The 20,163-nt window shown below is 43.6% G+C and overlaps 1 protein-coding gene across 1 annotated transcript in view; it reads left to right on the top strand.

Moving 5' to 3' along the window:
- LOC126426758 (uncharacterized) overlaps positions 1-20,163 on the top strand; it is a 441,752-nt gene that overhangs the window by 264,357 nt on the left and 157,232 nt on the right. The window contains exons 15-17 of the mRNA XM_050088747.1: positions 2,442-2,575; positions 9,087-9,170; positions 17,223-17,448. Coding sequence (XP_049944704.1) covers positions 2,442-2,575; positions 9,087-9,170; positions 17,223-17,448 — 444 coding nt within the window. The remainder of the gene's footprint in view (positions 1-2,441; positions 2,576-9,086; positions 9,171-17,222; positions 17,449-20,163) is intronic.

Raw genomic sequence — 20,163 nt, 5'->3', positions numbered from 1 at the left:
ATAAATGTAGTTTTAACAGACTTAGTGAACGTTTGTGAACATGTGGCAAAGGTTCCGGGTCCTCGCAAGGATTCTGAGGTCTACGTTTTTTGTTGCCATTATTTTCACCACTAAAATTTGACACGCTATCTCTGTATAATGGGCGCTTCATACCTATATGATTTGTCTCGACACGGAAATTATTTGACGGTACCATCTAGTGGCATAAGCAGCCGACAGAAAATAGTTTTGTCATAGGAGCTTCTTCAATTGTACTTGCAAATCGTATATTGTATTTTTTGCTGCACTGTAGAGGCAGTGCAAAAATGTTGTGTATTTTTATCGAGTAATGGAAAGCGCACTTGAAGATAATTTTATATTCAATTCATATTGTGCATACTTATTTGTTGTTTTTGTGTGTGTTGAATTATACAAATAAACTGTCAAAACTTATTGACCTATAGAATTTCTTTCATAACAGTAGCACACCATGCTGCAACAGGGACAATAAGGGAATCAGTTGAAAAATGCTGTGACAGGCAAATATGCTCCTTTTTAAGAGACTCTGACAGAAAAGTGGAGAGTCAGCTGACTCGAGCCTCATTCTGTCTTCTCCAAGAAAAATTCTGGCATGTGAGTAGCAGTAAGCCAGTGATGGTGGAAGAGAGGCAAGACAGTGCCAGCGAGAGAGAAAGAGAGAGGAAACAGTGATAATGGGGGAGAGAAAATGGCAGTGAAAGAGAAAGGGAGCTGGATAAAGATAGACATAGTGGGAACAGAGGAGAGAGGAGACAGTGGAAATGAGAGAAGATGGGTGGAGACAATACATAGGCTCGGAGAGGTCTGGACCCCCAGACTGGCAAGCTCTAACACGAAAAAAATTTGCCCTTTTTTTCCCCCTCCCCTAATGTTACAAGTTTCCCGGTCTAGGGGTCAACACTACGAGCAAACTACACCGAGGACACACGGAGAGAAATAATGGTAGTTGAAGAGAAAGATGGCAGACTCTGAGCGAGAAAGAAAGGTCGGGCACGAGAGAGAAAAAGATTGGGATGAAGACAGTGGCAGAGGGACAGTGGAAGTGGCAGAGAAGAATGAGTCAGTAGTAACGAAGAGTGGGAGAAAGGGAGGACGGCAGTGACAGTGGGAGTGACAGACAGCAGAAAGTGCGAATGGGAAAGTGGGAAAGAGAGAGAGATACATACGGAGTGGCAGCGAGAGGGAGACGCTGAGTACGAGTGCTTCTCTACAGAGGGAACTGGGTAAAGGAGTTTAGAATGTTCCATTGTAAAAGAGTGTGAATATTTTCGTGTGCCAAAATGTTTTGGGAGGAAGGCGGAATGTAGATTAAGACAGCTGGTCCCGAATCTTTTAAAGAGGAAAATATTTGGCTTTCTTGTGCCCTGACAGGAGCATTTTTGAGCTGGTAACATAATACTTTAGGTTTTCCATTTTTTTCTGTGAACTGGACGATCCCCACACAAATAATTGGAAGTATATTGTAACAATATAATAGAGGGAAACATTCCACGTGGGAAAAATATATTTAAAAACAAAGATGATGTGACTTAACCGTACGAAAGCGCTGGCAGGTCGATAGAAACACAAACAGACACATACATACACACAAAATTCAAGCTTTCGCAACAAACTGTTGCCTCATCAGGAAAGAGGGAAGGAGAGGGAAAGACGAAAGGAAGTGGGTTTTAAGGGAGAGGGTAAGGAGTCATTCCAATCCCAGGAGCGGAAAGACTTACCTTAGGGGGAAAAAAGGACGGGTATACACTCGCGCACACACACACACACACACACATATCCGTCTGCTTGTGTCTGTATATGTGTGGATGGATGTGTGTGTGTGTGTGTGTGTGTGTGTGTGTGTGTGTGCGCGAGTGTATACCCGTCCTTTTTTCTCCCTAAGGTAAGTCTTTCCGCTCCCGGGATTGGAATGACTCCTTACCCTCTCCCTTAAAACCCACTTCCTTTCGTCTTTCCCTCTCCTTCCCTCTTTCCTGATGAGGCAACAGTTTGTTGCGAAAGCTTGAATTTTGTGTGTATGTATGTGTCTGTTTGTGTTTCTATAGACCTGCCAGCGCTTTCGAAGTATATTGTAATTTTTTAAAAAAATTAAGGCACTTGCTGTGCATCATTAAGGCAGTAAGCTGAGACTGTATAAGAAAAAATTTCATATTCTTCGATAGAATTTTAAGTTGCTTGTCTGATTGGTATGATGCTATACATGTTATAAATCAATTTGAAGCAGTAGCATAGGAACTGTAGTCTAATAAATATGTTAAGTAGTAATAAAATGGTGCCGGTTGTTTTACGTTCCGTTTATTTTGAACCGAAATTTTTGTATTGACACTATTTCTTATGTTTCGCAGGAATGATAAATTTGGCAGCTGTGTGCAAATTAAATAAATAAATAAGAAGTAACGGTGTTCACTGGGTGTGTCTTAAAGGTTCGACCAGCAGCTCAATCACCAGGCGCACATGATACAGGCGCACAAGGACGAGATGATCTCCACCAAGCCGAAGCGCGTGAAGCCCGAGAACGACCCGGGCGACGCGTCCGCCGGTGAAGACTCCGACCACAGTGAGTGTGTCTCTTGTGGTTTACCGAGCGAGGTGGCACAGTGGTTAGCACACTGGACTAGCATTTGGGAGGACGACGGTTCAATCCCGCGTCCGGCCATCCCGATTTAGGTTTTCTGTGATTTCCCTACATCGCTCCAGGCAAGTGCCGGGATGGTTCCATAGGGCACGGCCGACTTCCTTCCCCGTCCTTCCCTAATCCGAGCATGTGCTCCATCTCTAATGACCTCGTTGTCGATGGGATGTTAAGCACCAATATCCTCCTCCTCCTCCTCCTCTTGTGGTTTGTCTCAGTTTTCGTTTTTTGCTCCTGTCGTCAACCCTGAAGGTCTGTTCGATATGACTCTCTTTTCCTTTCGCTGTTCTCTGTTATCTTCTTAGTTTCGGCATAGCTGCTGCCTCCTATATAACTCGTGATGTGCACTTTCTATTCCTTCCCTCTGTCCTCCTTTCGGCCACAGTTTCTGGCGATGGCTCCTGTCCGAATATGTACTCTGTAATTCTCTCCTTTTTGCTGTATTCTGTATACACACATTTTCTCATTTACTCTCTGCAAGTGTTTTCATTCCTTACTTTGTAATCCCACCTGGCGAACAGTCTCTTGTAGCATTGAATTTGAGAGGAATGTAATATTTTCATTTCTGTGCTTCCCGCTGTCCACGGTTCACGACTGAACGCAGTTGTTCTCCGTTCCTAGCTTTCCGAAAGTGACGTCTCAGGTTTTCTCGATGTGGTCGATTAATGGTGTGATTCTGCATATTCTGCCAGTTTTTCATTTCCGTTTTACACACAACATTTTGACGTTGCACCGAGATGTCATCTTCGGCGACTGCATATTGTCATTTGTGTGTGCTCATTGCCTGGACTCGAAACAGGTAGAGTACTATTCTTATCGTCGTACCGATGTTTGTGACCTAGTTTGACTGCTGACACCTTCTGTGCTCTTTGATACTTTCTTACGAGCCCACTCTGATTTCTGTGTAAAGCATATTCTCTCAATTTATTTGCACCAGTTGACATGCTGCGCCGCGAGATAGTAATAAATTCGGTGCTAGACACTGAGATTTGTCAAAATTGAAAATTCTGTTGAGATCTTGTCAGCTTTCGTATCCAGCAGAGCTGGGAAAAGCTGAGAGAAGGTTCCTGTTTTGTGGACTACCAGTGCAAGATTGTGAAAAGAAAAGAACATCAAAGGACGCAGTAGACATCGGAAGTCGAACTCGCGACCGGCTGTAAGTAGCAGTGTGGGACCGACACTAGCTGAACAGTGGTTAGAGTACAGGCGGTGAATACACATAACACAACTCCCAGTCATTGAAATAGAGTGTGTAAAATGAAAACAACATTTTGGTTGAACGTCAGGTAGGACACCATTATTTAGCTCTTCAGGAAATGCATTTTTGTCTTGATATACGCTCCTGGAAATGGAAAAAAGAACACATTGACACCGGTGTGTCAGACCCACCATACTTGCTCCGGACACTGCGAGAGGGCTGTACAAGCAATGATCACGCGCACGGCACAGCGGACACACCAGGAACCGCGGTGTTGGCCGTCGAATGGCGCTAGCTGCGCAGCATTTGTGCACCGCCGCCGTCAGTGTCAGCCAGTTTGCCATGGAATACGGAGCTCCATCGCAGTCTTTAACACTGGTAGCATGCCGCGACAGCGTGGACGTGAACCGTATGTGCAGTTGACGGACTTTGAGCGAGGGCGTATAGTGGGCATGCGGGAGGCCGGGTGGACGTACCGCCGAATTGCTCAACACGTGGGCCGTGATGTCTCCACAGTACATCGATGTTGTCGCCAGTGGTCGGCGGAAGGTGCACGTGCCCGTCAACCTGGGACCGCACCGCAGTGACGCACGGATGCACGCCAAGACCGTAGGATCCTACGCAGTGCCGTAGGGGACCGCACCGCCACTTCCCAGCAAATTAGGGACACTGTTGCTCCTGGGGTATCGGCGAGGACCATTCGCAACCGTCTCCATGAAACTGGGCTACGGTCCCGCACACCGTTAGGCCGTCTTCTGCTCACGCCCCAACATCGTGCAGCTCGCCTCCAGTGGTGTCGCGACAGCCGTGAATGGAGGGACGAATGGAGACGTGTCGTCTTCAGCGATGAGAGTCGCTTCTGCCTTGGTGCCAATGATGGTCGTATGCGTGTTTGGCGCCGTGCAGGTGAGCGCCACAATCAGGACTGCATACGACCGAGGCACACAGGGCCAACACCCGGCATCATGGTGTGGGGAGCGATCTCCTACACTGGCCGTACACCACTGGTGATCATCGAGGGGACACTGAATAGTGCACGGTACATCCAAACCGTCATCGAACCCATCGTTCTACCATTCCTAGACCGGCAAGGGAACTTGCTGTTCCAACAGGACAATGCACGTCCGCATGTATCCCGTGCCACCCAACGTGCTCTAGAAGGTGTAAGTCAACTACCCTGGCCAGCAAGATCTCCGGATCTGTCCCCCATTGAGCATGTTTGGGACTGGATGAAGCGTCGTCTCACGCGGTCTGCACGTCCAGCACGAACGCTGGTCCAACTGAGGCGCCAGGTGGAAATGGCATGGCAAGCCGTTCCACAGGACTACATCCAGCATCTCTACGATCGTCTCCATGGGAGAATAGCAGCCTGCATTGCTGCGAAAGGTGGATATACACTGTACTAGTGCCGACATTGTGCATGCTCTGTTGCCTGTGTCTATGTGCCTGTGGTTCTGTCAGTGTGATCATGTGATGTATCTGACCCCAGGAATGTGTCAATAAAGTTTCCCCTTCCTGGGACAATGAATTCACGGTGTTCTTATTTCAATTTCCAGGAGAGTATTTTTGGATGTTAGCAGGTGTTACTTTTTATAGAAAGGTACTGTTTGTTGTGCAAGCCTTGCTACAGTGTCTTTCCTATTCTATTACCATGGTTCCAATGGTTCCAAAATCGTCCACCTCTTCAAGATTCCTCCTGTCAAAGTTCAACATTCACCCCACTGTTAACTTAGTTCTGTTTTTGTTCATGTGCATATTGTAACCATTATAGTATTGAGTTTATTTTGTGTCTGTAACAAACAACACCCAAACTGAGATAACCTTTTACTTCCCTCATTGCCTCTTCCCTCCACCAATGGAAAATATTTTATTCCATTCCATATTATCAAATATGTTTCCGAGTCTATAAATGAAATGTTCAAACCTTTTTTGTTCAAAATTTGCCTTCTGTTGTTAATTGCCATGTTAAAATTACTTGAAGTGTGTCCCTACTTCTCCTGTTAGCAAAATTGCTCTTGTCCAAGTCCTTTCCATTCTTCCTTCAATTGTATTCTTCAGTAAAGTGCTCATGAGAGAGTTTGTTATCTATGCAGTGCTAGATCGATCTGTGTGTTCTTTCTTTCCTCAGAATTGCAATAACTATATTCGGTTTTAGAGACTGCTTAATTGTAGTATCACATTCTTAAAGAAAAACCCATACCTGACATGTAGAAACACCCAGGTTATTAATTTCATTGCACAATGGTCTCAATATTTAATGCTGTAGGAAATGGTGATGGCAGTTTCCTCATCCTCCACCTGTTATGCCTACATGCGGTATATAAAAATATTCTAATTTCATCCATATTGTTTTGCGTTTTCTTGTGTTTCTTTGTCCTGGTGACTAGTAATTTGCCTAGAATTTAGGTAGTCCATCCTCGTGATGAAACAGTGTTTCTATTTTCATCTGTCTTCTTGTACCTCTTCATTTAAGAGGCATTAGACCTAATTTTGCTCTTATTTTTGTATTTTGCTTTTGATATCAGCTCACATTTCCAGCTACATATCTGAGAAACTTCATTTCTCGTTCCTTAGTGTAACATTATTTTATTTAATTAATTTATGTATTTATTTGTGCTAAGTTTCACTTCCCTACATTACAACTGAGTGAAAGTGCTTTGCAGAATTTTATTTATTTTTCTTTGCCCATTTTCCCCTCAGATTTGGTTTCATCTTCATTTTGTATCTAACATACTACATATATATATATTTTTAAATCAATTTTAGAGCTACTTTTATTTTGTCTATCAAATGCCACCACCTTCGTTTTGCTATTTGTCATTTACAGTTTATGTATTTATTTATTCATTTCTGATTCAGTTGGAAGTCTGTTTTCATTGTCATGTGACTTTGAACATCTCCAACCTCTGCACAAGCTCTAATTTATTGCATCTTATTCTCAAGGTCCTTACACAAAATATTGTCAGAAGCAGTGGAATTGTTTTGCAGTTGGCCTGACATGCTGGTTCCCTAAACTTGCACAGTAGTGTCTTGTGGAAATAGCATCATCATCTTTCCAGGGATTCCCATTTGAGTTCACAAACTGTCTACGTAACACGTGTTGTTTGTACCTACCGGTAACGGACGTAACAGCCTGCCTCAGAAGTGCTTCGATGCATTCCTTTAATACGATCTGCTGAGAATCCCAAACAGTCGAACAGTACTCGAGAATTGGTTGCACTAGCATTCTATATACTGTCTCCTTTATGGTTGAGGTACACTTTCCCAAAAATTTCCTAATAAAGTGAAGAACATTCACCTTCCCTACTACAAACCTGATGTGGTCATTCGGTTTTTTCGTGTCACTTTGCAACGTTATGCATAAATATTTAATTGATGTAGTTGTGTCAGGCTGCACCCTACTAATGCTGTATTCGAACATTACAGTTGTTTTTCGTGCTCACCCACACTAAATTACTTTTTTTTTTCTACATTTAGAGCTAGGTACCATTCATACACCAACTGGAAATTTTGTCGCACCAATTAGAAATTTTTGCTATTCTGTATTGAACCGGGAACCTAGAAATGATGGAGATGCTTTGAGCCCACTGTAGCCCTGTAACTCCAAATTTTTGCATGGTAGTTAATGGTGTATGCGTATGTGGAGACAGTATTTGTGCAGCAATTGCCGACATACTGTAACTGAGGCGGAATAAGGGGAACTGGCCCACATTCGCCGAGGCAGATGGAAAACCGCCTTAAAAACCATCCGGAGGCTGACCCGCACATCGGACATAGACACTAATCCTCCGAGTGGATTTGTGCCGGGGACTGGCACGCCTTCCCGTTCGGGAAGCAGCACGTTAGACCGTGCAGCTACGCGGGCGGGCTAATTTTGTCTAAGTCATGTTTATATTCCTTCAGTCGCTCGACCATGCCACCTTCTCGTAAACCACAGCATCATCAGCACGCAGCTGTAAATTGCTCCATACCCTGTCCGCCATTTGTCATGCATGTGCTGATTGGCAGCTTCGTGTATCAGATTGTAATTTCACTTCAAACCAGCTTACCGTGATTTTCCTTTATGGCACTCCTGTTACTGTTAACTTACAGTTTGAGAATGAGATTTTCACTCTGCAGCGGAGTGTGCGCTGATATGAAACTTCCTGGCAGATTAAAACTTTGTGCCAGACCGAGACTTGAACTCAGGACCTTTGCCTTTCGCGTGCAGGTCCCCGAGTTCGAGTCTCGGTTCGTCATACAGTTTTAATCTGCCAGGAAGTTTCATATCAGCGCACACTCCACTGCAGAGTGAAAATCTCATTCTGGAAACATCCCCCAGGCTGTGGCTAAGCCACGTCTCCGCAGTATCCTTTCTTCCAGGAGTGCTAGTTCTGCAAGGTTCGCAGGAGAGCTTCTGTAAAGTTTGGAAGGTAGGAGACGAGGTAATGGCAGAAGTAAAGCTGTGAGGACGGGGCGTGAGTCGTGCTTTGGTAGCTCAGATGGTAGAGCACTTGCCCGCGAAAGGCAAAGGTCCTGACTTCGAGTCTCAGTCCAGCACACGGTTTTAATCTGCCAGGAGGTTTCAACTTACAGTTGTCTTTCATTGTGTTTTGCACTCCCTGATGTAGAATAGTAATAGAAATTGCAATTCTGGAAGAGATGTAATGCTGGACTAAGGTTTGAGAGATTCATGGTTCAAAAATTAGTCTGCTGGTCCCAATTATAATTGTCAGTGGTCTTCATAACGTTTCTAGCAAATTTAGAGGTGGTAGTTATGAAATTCTTTCACACCATCCTTGGCAAATTAAGTTAGAGTTGTCTCTCCGGTGAGTCGGCATGTGTGTCATTAAGCGCCAAATGAGAAATGGGTTAACGACAGATTTGTACTTAAGCTTATTACTATTTCCTTTTTATTGTGTCTATTTCACATTTTCTAATTTTGTTACAATTTGATATTAGTTACAAATACTGAAAGAAAATTTCCTTCCTCTCAGTCAGTATCAGATCTCACAGGTTTTGCTCTACCACACGTGGATTACCAAATGCTTTCACCAGCATATCATTTTACTCAAGTCACGGTAACTTACGACAAGATTGACAAGATTGCCGAAACTTATTCGAGAGTGCCAGTGTCGTGACAGGTAAAGCGCGAATTGTCTTACAAGTGTCTATTTCGGTTACTCGTAACAGCTGAATAAAGCATGTTCACAAGCACACTTTACTGGTGGCACAACTAAATTTGGAACCACTTTGCAGGTTGGCGTGAACCGAGCCCCACCTGTTTGATGTCAGACGCACCCTGCGGAGACACGGGAGGTGGCGGCAGTTTCATCTGCTCAGGTGCGTCCTTGCATGTCAGTACATATTGAAATGAATTGTAGTATATCTCGTTCCCAATATAAGTGTATAGTTTTATAAATTACAATATTGTAAGTTAGTAATTCCAATAATATCGGAAGCGTGTTTCAAAAATACTCTAAAATTGCCATTTTTGTTGTAAGTAAATTGCTCAGTTCTGAGACGTGTCATGCCATGAGAACTAGATTTCATAGGTGACTCAAAGAACTTACAGTATCCCAGTGAACTGATGGTTATTCACTCAATATTTGTTATTGGTAGATTACTTTCATATTTAAAACCAACAACACAGGTTAAAGTGTGACATTGGGCAATAAGCACACAAAAAGTTTTGATTAATTATTTATTTTCCAACATCACTTGTCACAAAAAGATTTTGTGAGTTATCTTTGATGCCCAATCAGCTGATTTTTTGTCCACTTTTCTTCCTGCTTGCAACAAAGGACAGTTATCACAGCAGCATTGTCTTTATGATCCAAAATTCTGAACTACGGTATTATTGTGCAGTCAAGTGAGAACTTGGATATTATTGCACAGTACTGTCACACGCCGGCTCCATTCACAGACGGCAAAGTTCTACCACACAGGAATGCAGAAGTTGAACCCACGGTATGTCAGGTGTCTCAGTTCTTTTGGAGAGTATGTCGAAAAATTGTGCAAACCTTTTTGTACCTGTTTTTCATGTAACAGTGTTTCTTTTTTTTTTTTTTTTTTAAATAGGGAAAATTGTTTTTTATATCTGCTTCCTAGAAGTTACAAACTGGGGTTGCATTAGTTTTCTAGCTGTTGGAAATTTTCATTGTCATACTTTATACAGTTCCGAATCTTGGTGTCAGCTAAGACTTTCACAACAGCCAAGTCAATTTTTTTTCCCCGTGCTGTAATTACAAGGTGTAAAACTTCGCTTACGCTTTATGCTGATTTTTCCCAAACATTTGAGCCTTTAATGAAACAAATAGGTTACACTCGTATCATTCAAAGTATATTCCATCGCTGGCCACTACTTTCTCCCATCTTTCGGCCAGTGTCCGAATCCCGCATCGAAAAAATTGTTCATCTTTCGAAGCAATCCATGAATCGATCCAATTTGTGACTTCTTCGTGAGATCAGAAGTGTCGGTCAGCCAGGCCACGCGCCATTGATCTAAACAGGTGATAGTCAGAGGGAGCAATGTCTGGAGAATACGGCGGGTGGGGTAGGACTTAACCATTTTAACGTTTCCAAGTACGTTTTGACCTCTTTTGCAACGTGGAGTCAAGCGTCGTCGTGCTGCAAAATCACTTGATCGTGCCTCTCGTTGTATTGTGGCCGTTTGTCTTTTAATGCTCTACTCAAACACATTTATGCGTTTGATAACGAGCACCTGTGATTGTTTCACTCGGTTTTAACACAAAATAGTACACAGTGCCGAGCTGGTCCCACAAATGTAGAGCATGGATCTTGGAGCCGTGAATATTCGGTTTGTCCATCGTTGTGGAAGCATGGCTGGGATATCCTTATGATCTTTTGTATTTAGGGTTACCGTAACGAACCCATTTTTCGTCCCCGGTCACAATGCAATGCAGAAATCCCTTCTGTTTTTGCCTCTGAAGCAACTGTTCACAAACACACAAACGCCGTTCAACGTCTCTTGGTTTCAGCTCACACGGGATTCAAGTTCCTTCTTTCTGAATCGTGCGCATAGCCTTGCTGTGTCGCTCCCACTAATCGTGCCAATTCTTCTCGAGTTTCACGCAAGTCTTCACTTGGCAATGTCTCCAATTCTGAATCTTCGAAAACATTCTCTCTTGCACCATTGTGCCGGTCTACAATGTTTAAATCACTGTTCTTGAAGTGTTGAAACCACTCGTGACACGTTCTTTCACTAGTAGCATCCTTACCATACGGATTTGAGAGTATTCGATGAGACTCAGCCGCCGTTTTCTTCGTATTGAAACAAAACAGTAACACCTTCCACAAATGACGAGAAGTAGGCTCGTAAACTGACATTTTCAATTGAGAACAACTTGATGATGCAGACACAAATTGACAAATGTTTGAATGAGGTCCAAGCTAACTGCGAGACGTCTGCGATCTGTTTCTTTCGACTGCTTCTTACCGTTGTTGCCACCTATCGGCAAACGGCAAAAGAAAAGTTGTACACCTTGTACTATTTCTAATTTAGGAAAAATTCATTGTTGCCAACATTGCTTCGTATTTATCACTTTTCTTTGTAAATAGCTAATATTACATGGCAAATAAAGGAACGTTGTGCTATATAGCAGGGAACCTACACAGAAGTATTTTGATTTTTACTGTGTATGTTCATTGACATAACTCTATGACATACTGAGCGACTCGGCCGATCCATTGAGTGCTGTATAGATGCCTGTGATGGAGAGTCAGTTTGTACGTGTGTATGGCTGGACTGGTGGACTGGGAAGGTTTGACAGAGAACCAGACTGGGGAGAGCTCGAGGCCAACACAGCGGGCAACAGAGGAGGTGAATGCCAAGATGACGTGACAGCTGAATCTGTTACATTAAAAGTATTGTGTGTGTACTAAAATAGCTAGAACTGCTTACAGAAAAAGTAAAGACATTTTTGGAATCAGCGGAAGCTCTAGAACACAGTAAAATTATTACCACATTATACGACATCTTGTTTATAAGTTATTAATGTTTAAATGTATATTTATTTATAAGAAGTGATAACATTAGCATACACATCACTGATACGTACGACACAGCAGCAACTCGGAAAGGAACTTCAGTCACATGAGGAGCGAAGATGTCATGTGATATGCACAAAAAAAATTGTTTAAAATATTTAATTGAGCTGTGATAAAAGAGAATTCTGCATATGAACACAATTATTTAGCTTCAGCATGTTAACATTGCTGTAAGGATAAACCATAGGCATTTAGCTGTGGGATAGGATGTAAATACATTTAGATTTAAGAGTATGTTAATTGAATTTTTATAAGTAATACAAAACAGTGTAAAGCATTAGGTTGGTGCATATATTTGTAGCATTTTTCCATATGTTTAATAAACACAACAGATGTACAAAGCGGAGACTTTCAGTCATCAGTAATACATTTTCCTTTACTATTTACAACCGTCTGCCAATGCTGAGGTAACTTTTCGATTCTGCGACTGTAGCAATCACGCGAGATCTTGTGGAATGACTTCCCAGCCAAAGTCCTTTATAGCGTTTTTTGTCAGTCTAGCAGAACGTGGGTGGGCATAATCGTGGAGTAGCCTCACTTCGTACGGTCTTCCCGGTCACTGTTCTCAGACTGCATCTGCAAGACATATCGAGTGTTGACAGCAAATGTCAGCTGTGAAGGTTACACCTCGGGGAAACACTTTGTAGTACTCCACACAGTCATTGCTCCACCAGATGCAAAACATTATGTTTTGTGGATGAGCGGAGGTCTTTGTATGGCAGCTTTTTTTTTTTTTTGGGCTCAACCATTCCTTCGTTTTCCTCGTGTTAGCACAAAGACACAATTCCTCATCACCAATAATGATACAGGATAGGAATAGTCGGTGTCATTTAAGAGCCGATCGATGTCGGGCGAGGGGAGATGCACGGGTGGCCACCTGCTGACTTCTGTGATTTTGGCTCAGAGCATGCAGTACACGTACACACAATTTTTGAATCCTCTCTACCACATGAAAATGTCGCACGATGATGGAATGGTCACAGTTCATCACATATGTCAGATCACAAGTACAGTGATGTGTAACATTGTGGATTAATGCATTTATATGACCTTCGTCAAAACCTGAAGGTATTCCTGAACGTGTAGAGTCACTAATGTCAAAATGAGAAAACCATTTTCTTGCCGTACTCCGTCCAGTGGTGTTATCGCCATACTCTGTGCAAATATTTCTGATTACCTCCGCTGCTGTCGCCCCTCTGTTGAACTGAAACAGAAGAATATGTTGTAAATGTTCTGATTTGCCCACTTGACGTTACATTTTGTAGTGTCCACAGCTCCATTCGCTATCTATCAATGACAAATGATGATATGTAACCTCAGATAGCAAAAGTAACTACAAGCAAGACATGACAATTAGTAAATAAGCCTTTAGCAACTGGAATACAAACAAGCAAAACAAAACTGCTACAAACTTATGCACCAACCTAATATTATCTGCTGTGAAAGTAAAACAATGAAGTTGGAAGGAGGGGGACTAACAGAAATAATTGACATTAGACTTAATACTGTAGTAGACAGTATACGAAATGTAAGTGGCAGTCAGATGTAAACAAGACAGATGGAAAAAAGTAAGTAAAGTTTTCAAACAATGTAAAATCCAGGATGGAATGTAACAATAGTACAAAAAGGAAAGTTGCAGCTCACTATATAGTGGAGATGCTGAGTTACAGATAGTACAAAAAATAGACTGTCACAAATAAATAAAGCTTTCGGCCAGTAATCCGTACATCAGAAATAGATGACACGTACATGCACGCGTGCCCCCAAAGACAACTCGCACACATGACTGCAGTCTCAAACAATTGACTACAGTTGTGTGTGTGTGTGTGTTTATTGTCTATTTTTGATGAAGGCCTTGCTGGCCGAAAGCTTTATTTATTTGTGACAGTCTCTTTGTTGTGCCTATCTCCGACTCAGCACCTCCGCTATAAGGAGAGTGGCAACTTTCCTTTTCACAATATATTTCAAAAGTAATTGACATGACCGTTAATATGTTTATTCCACTGAGAGACAAAATTGTCAGTGGCTTCATGAAAAATGTTTGCAGTTCCCTGCAGAACAATGATTTTATCCAGCCGTGCAGCTATTCGTCCAAAGCAAATTGAGAGCCATGGATGCCTCTCTTCAGGGCTCTAAAAATACGGAAATTGCACGGCGGGAAATAGGGACTGTATACATGATGTGTGACAGCTTTCCAGGAAAATTTCTGCTGTGCGGACGGCCCCATATATTGCCATGGTTGTTTCGATTATACAGCAGAAGTTTCACTGGGAAGCCCTTACACCTACACCCGTACAGTCCCGATCTCTCTCCATGCAATTTACATAATTTTGGGTCCCCAAATAAAAACGTTTGTCACTGTCGATGTGCTTCGGTTGTAGAGGTCTACACTTGGGTACAATCAAGGTTCTATAGGCAGCTGCAAACATTTTCCCAAGAAAACATTGACTGTCTTGTCTCATAGTGGAATAAATACAGTGTGTATCAAAAAGAATCGTCCGATTTTCTATTTCTGGCACTAATAAACATATACAATAAATTTTGTTTTTTGTTGAATGGGAAACTCAAAATTTGATTTTTTTTGTACCTTTTCATAGGTTTTCAATATGCCCCCTTCGAGATTCATGGCATATGTCAGTGCGGTATTCAAATTGTTCCCACACTGCAGGGAGCATGTCTCGAGTTACAGCTTCCACAGCTGTTACACGATATCTCAGTTCATTCATTGTTGTTGGTAATGGAGGAGTCTTTTATAAACTCTCACAAGAAGTAATCACATACAGTCGGGTTTCTGTGACCTTGGAGGCCAGTAATGTAATGCTGAATCATTTGGTCCAGTGCGACCGATCCATCATTCAGTAGCCTTTTGATTTAAAATTTCCTGCACTTCCAGATGCCAGTGTGGCGGTGCCCCATCTTGTTCGTAAATGAAGTCGTTTGAATCAGTCTTCAACTGTGGGGAAAGAAAGTTCTCAAGCATAAGATATGAGCTTTCTTTAACAGTGCTCTCGGCAAAGAAAAATGGACCGTACGCCTTTTCCTGTGAAACTGCACAAAACACATTAAATTTTTGAGAGTCTTTCTCATGTTGTACAACTTCATGTGGTTGTTCCGTACCCCATATTCTCACATTATGATTGTTAACCTTTCCATCTAAATGGAATGTTGCCTCATCAATAAACACTAAGCGGCGAACAAAACTGTCATTCTCTACCTTGCCAAGAACGAAATTACTGAACTCCGCACGTTGTTGTTTGTCACCTTCATGAAGAGCTTGCAGTAGCTGAATTTTGTACGGTTTCACATGTAAACGTAAATGAAACACATGCCCGATGGACACCGGGGGCACGTTGAGCTGTGGACCTGCACGGTGAACGGATTTCTGCGGACTCCTTGTGAAACTACGGTGGATCCATTCGACAGACGCTCGGGGATGGCCCGGCGATTTGCCTTCACACGAACAACCTGTTTGTCGGAATTGTTCACGATGTTGTCTAAAGCTCTCTGTTGCAGGATGATTCACACCATACCTAGTACGAAAGTCACACTGAACAGTTGTTAATGACTGGCCATGCACAAAACGTAGAATGCAAGAAACTTTCTGTTGGCCCGACACCATTTTTACTAGAGCTGAAGTGGGTGCACACTCCTGCTACCTAGCGGGAACCATGTAAAACTTGAGAGGTTGATCTTTCCAATAGTATGTTGTTCACACGCATATCTTAAATAATAAAATAGTTATGATTTTTTAAAATCTGATGATTCTTTTTGATACACCCTGCATATTAACAGCTATGGTGATTACTTTTGAAATGATGAACAGTTTACTGTTCTTTCCATTTGTCTTGTTTTCATTTGATTTGCCCTTACGTGGTGTGTGATCAAAGAATAAGCTGAAGGAGTTCTTTTAGCAGCAACTGCTGCCTCTACGATCATTTGGTGTAATTTGTTTAATTGCCTGATCTCTTGAGGCAGGCAGCATCAAGTTGGAACACATTCTGACTTGTCAGTCAGCAGCCACAAAACACTAGAGAGAGGTGGTTCTTAGCGTGTCTGTTGTGCATCTCAGATTGCGAACTGTGCATAAGCATTAAGTTTTTTCAAATAACTTCGATAGATGCTCATGAAATGATGAAATTGGTGTATGGCGATAGTGCTGAAGACGTTAACTAAGTCATATGAATGATTAAAAAGTGGAAATGAGTCAGTTGAAGATGAAGACAAGCAACATTCCAGATATCCATTAACCTCAAAAATAGAAAGAACCATCCAAAAAGTGGCGAAATTGTTCATTCGAATAGCTGAATGGTTATTTGAGATGTTAGCAAAGTGCTTAGCACCTTGTATTGGTCCTTGCAAAGCACCTTAACCCATGATTTGAAAATGGTATGAGTGAGTGCAGAATTTGTTCTAATACTTTTGAATGAAGAATACAAGGAAAATCGTGTGTCAACTTCCACAGAGTTGAAGTATCATCTTCGTCCAGATCTGGACTTTGTGTACAAAATTGTAACTGGAGATGAAACTTGGATACTTGGATATGACCCTGAAATGAAAATTCAGAGTTCCCAGTGCATGACCAGTGAATCTTCGTGCACTAAAAAGGCACTCGAGTCAAAATTGAATACTGAAGACACGCTAATTTATTTTTATTATTTATTATTTATTTTTTCTCTGATATTGAGGGCACAGTGCGATAAGAGTTCATTTCAGAGGGAACAACTGTAAATGCTAAATTTTGTGGAACAATGTGCGGAGAGAGAGACCGGAAAAATGTTTCAGTGGCTTCCTTCTTCATCACGACAACACGCTTTGCCACACCTCAGTTTTGATTCGTGTGAGTTTTTGGTGGGAAAACGTATTCCTGTCTGTCCACATCCACCTTGCTCACCTGATTTAGTAACGTGCTACTTCTGGGTCTTCCCGAAAATCGAAGCCCTGTGTAACGGAAAATGTTTTGGCACCATTCCTGATATTGAGAAGGCCACCACAGAGCAGCTAGAAGCCCTTCCAAAACAGGTCTTCCAGTCATGGATTTGATGTCGGGATTAGTGCATTGCTAGCCGAGGACAGTACTTTGAAGAAAATCGAATCAGATTCCGTCTAAGCTTATTACATTGTTTCTAATAAAATTATTCATGTAAAATTTTTGATCACACCTCGTATATTCAAAATGCCGTAAACACTATTTTTCCAAAAGTGTGGGTGGTGGAAATGACTAGGTGCAAATTAAGAAATCGTCAGTTGTATATAAATGTTGATACGTTTTGTCAGGAAGGAAAAACTCATTCTTCCCCATTGTAACATGTCCGTTTCCATTCGCAGAGTCGACGTCTTCGGCCCCCAAGTGCCGTGGCGAATCGGACGGCCGGTCGGAGACAGACGGTGCAGGAGTGGCGGGTGGCGGCAGTGGCCTGTCAGAGTCCGCCGAGACTGCGTCACCGGACGCGACTGCCGACTCGTCGCGCGTGCTGACCTGCCCGCACTGCCTCAGACTGCTGGCGGGGAAGGACGCTCTGGCGGCACACGTCACCGAGGAGCACCAGGCCAGGTAGGACTGAGTTAGGTGGCCTAAAAAAGCTGTGTAGTGGGCAGTCAGATAAAAGTTAAAAACTGGCCAGGTGTGAGTACGACTCGCACACTGAGGGTGCCGTACAAACTTAGTTACGCATATAGACTGATCGTCCATTTGGGGAATTTGAGATTCTCGACTATTTTGCCTGTTATCGTCATTCGTATTGCCAATATATTGGTCCTAGAGGTTCAGTGTCTCTTGAGAATGTTTTAGTTTCAAATTTGAAGCTGCATAACAAATACAAAAGAAATATTTATTGTATGATAGAATTAAAATTAATTTTTTTTTTCCTCCCCCCCTCCTTTGCTTATACTGTGAAATCTTTCTTTTTGCCAAATTTCACGATTCCATATCAAGTGGAAGCACCCTACATTTTTTAATGAGTGAGTTTACAAGTATTTAAGTATCTGATGTAAATGACTATATCTTTTAGAATAAGATTTTCACTCTGCAGCGGAGCGTGCGCTGATATGAAACTTCCTGGCAGATTAAAACTTTGTGCCGGACCGAGACTCGAACTCGGGACCTTTGTCTTTCGCAGGCAAGTGCTCTACCAACTGAGCTACCCAAGCACGACTCGTGCCCCGTCTTCACAGCTTTACTTCTGCCAGTACCTCGTCTCCTACCTTCCAAACAGGAGAGCTTCTGTTAAGTTTGGAAGGTAGGAGACGAGGTACTGGCAGAAGTAAAGCTGTGAGTACCGGGCGTGAGTCGTGCTTTGGTAGCTCAGTAGGTAGAGCACTTGCCTGCGAAAGGCAAAGGTCCCGAGTTCGAGTCTCGGTCCGGCACACGGTTTTAATCTGCCAGGAAGTTTCGACTATATCTTTTGACTGCAGTGACTTCAAAGCTTCACTTTTTTATGTTGCCGAGGCACCGTAGACCTTAATATGTGGTGTAAGTTTCGACTTGATACGTCGTCCTCAGAAAAAGGGTTTTGGACCGACACCAGACAGATGACAAATTTATCGTATAAGGGCTCAGTTTTTACCGATTGTGCTGTGGAACCCTGAAAAGATGAGAGTTTTGAGCAGCAGAAGAAATCAGATTAGTGACTACCTTAATGTAAAAATTGGGGTTCACAGAAATACACTCCTGGAAATGGAAAACAGAACACATTGACACCGGTGTGTCAGACCCACCATACTTGTTCCGGACACTGCAAGAGGGCTGTACAAGCAATGATCACACGCACGGCACAGCGGACACACCAGGAACCGCGGTGTTGGCCGTCGAATGGCGCTAGCTGCGCAGCATTTGTGCACCGCCGCCGTCAGTGTCAGCCAGTTTGCCGTGGCATACGGAGCTCCATCGCAGTCTTTAACACTGGTAGCATGCCGCGACAGCGTGGACGTGAACCGTATGTGCAGTTGACGGACTTTGAGCGAGGGCGTATAGTGGGCATGTGGGAGGCCGGGTGGACGTACCGCCGAATTGCTCAACACGTGGGGCGTGAGGTCTCCACAGTACATCGATGTTGTCGCCAGTGGTCGGCGGAAGGTGCACGTGCCCGTCGACCTGGGACCGGACCGCAGCGACGCACGGATGCACGCCAAGACCGTAGGATCCTACGCAGTGCCGTAGGGAACCGCACCGCCACTTCCCAGCAAATTAGGGACACTGTTGCTCCTGGGGTATCGGCGAGGACCATTCGCAACCGTCTCCATGAAGCTGGGCTACGGTCCCGCACACCGTTAGGCCGTCTTCCGCTCACGCCCCAACATCGTGCAGCCCGCCTCCAGTGGTGTCGCGACAGGCGTGAATGGAGGGACGAATGGAGATGTGTCGTCTTCAGCGATGAGAGTCACTTCTGCCTTGGTGCCAATGATGGTCGTATGCGTGTTTGGCGCCGTGCAGGTGAGCGCCACAATCAGGACTGCATACGACCGAGGCACACAGGGCCAACACCCGGCATCATGGTGTGGGGAGCGATCTCCTACACTAGCCGTACACCACTGGTGATCGTCGAGGGGACACTGAATAGTGCACGGTACATCCAAACCGTCATCGACCCATCGTTCTACCATTCCTAGACCGGCAAGGGAACTTGCTGTTCCAACAGGACAATGCACGTCCGCATGTATGCCGTGCCACCCAACGTACTCTGGAAGGTGTAAGTCAACTACCCTGGCCAGCAAGATCTCCGGATCTGTCCCCCATTGAGCATGTTTGGGACTGGATGAAGCGTCGTCTCACGCGGTCTGCACGTCCAGCACGAACGCTGGTCCAACTGAGGCGCCAGGTGGAAATGGCATGGCAAGCCGTTCCACAGGACTACATCCAGCATCTCTACGATCGTCTCCATGGGAGAATAGCAGCCTGCATTGCTGCGAAAGGTGGATATACACTGTACTAGTGCCGACATTGTGCATGCTCTGTTGCCTGTGTCTATGTGCCTGTGGTTCTGTCAGTGTGATCATGTGATGTATCTGACCCCAGGAATGTGTCAATAAAGTTTCCCCTTCCTGGGACAATGAATTCACGGTGTTCTTATTTCAATTTCCAGGAGTGTAGATGGACACAGCAAGAGGGAAATAAGCAGAAGATCAGCACAGGCAAAGAGGGCATTCCTCACTAGTAGTGGTCTGCTAGCATTAAGTGTGGGGCTTTAATTCGAGCTCGTACAGGAGCCATGCAGAAATATGGACACTACAAAAACACAACACATTACTGTGCCAGATACGGTGTAGGAAC

The sequence above is a fragment of the Schistocerca serialis genome, chromosome 11 (assembly GCF_023864345.2).
Source record: "Schistocerca serialis cubense isolate TAMUIC-IGC-003099 chromosome 11, iqSchSeri2.2, whole genome shotgun sequence".
Lineage (NCBI taxonomy): Eukaryota > Metazoa > Arthropoda > Insecta > Orthoptera > Acrididae > Schistocerca > Schistocerca serialis.
The sequence above is the reverse complement of the archived record's forward strand: the minus strand, read 5'-3'. Positions and strand labels throughout refer to the sequence as shown.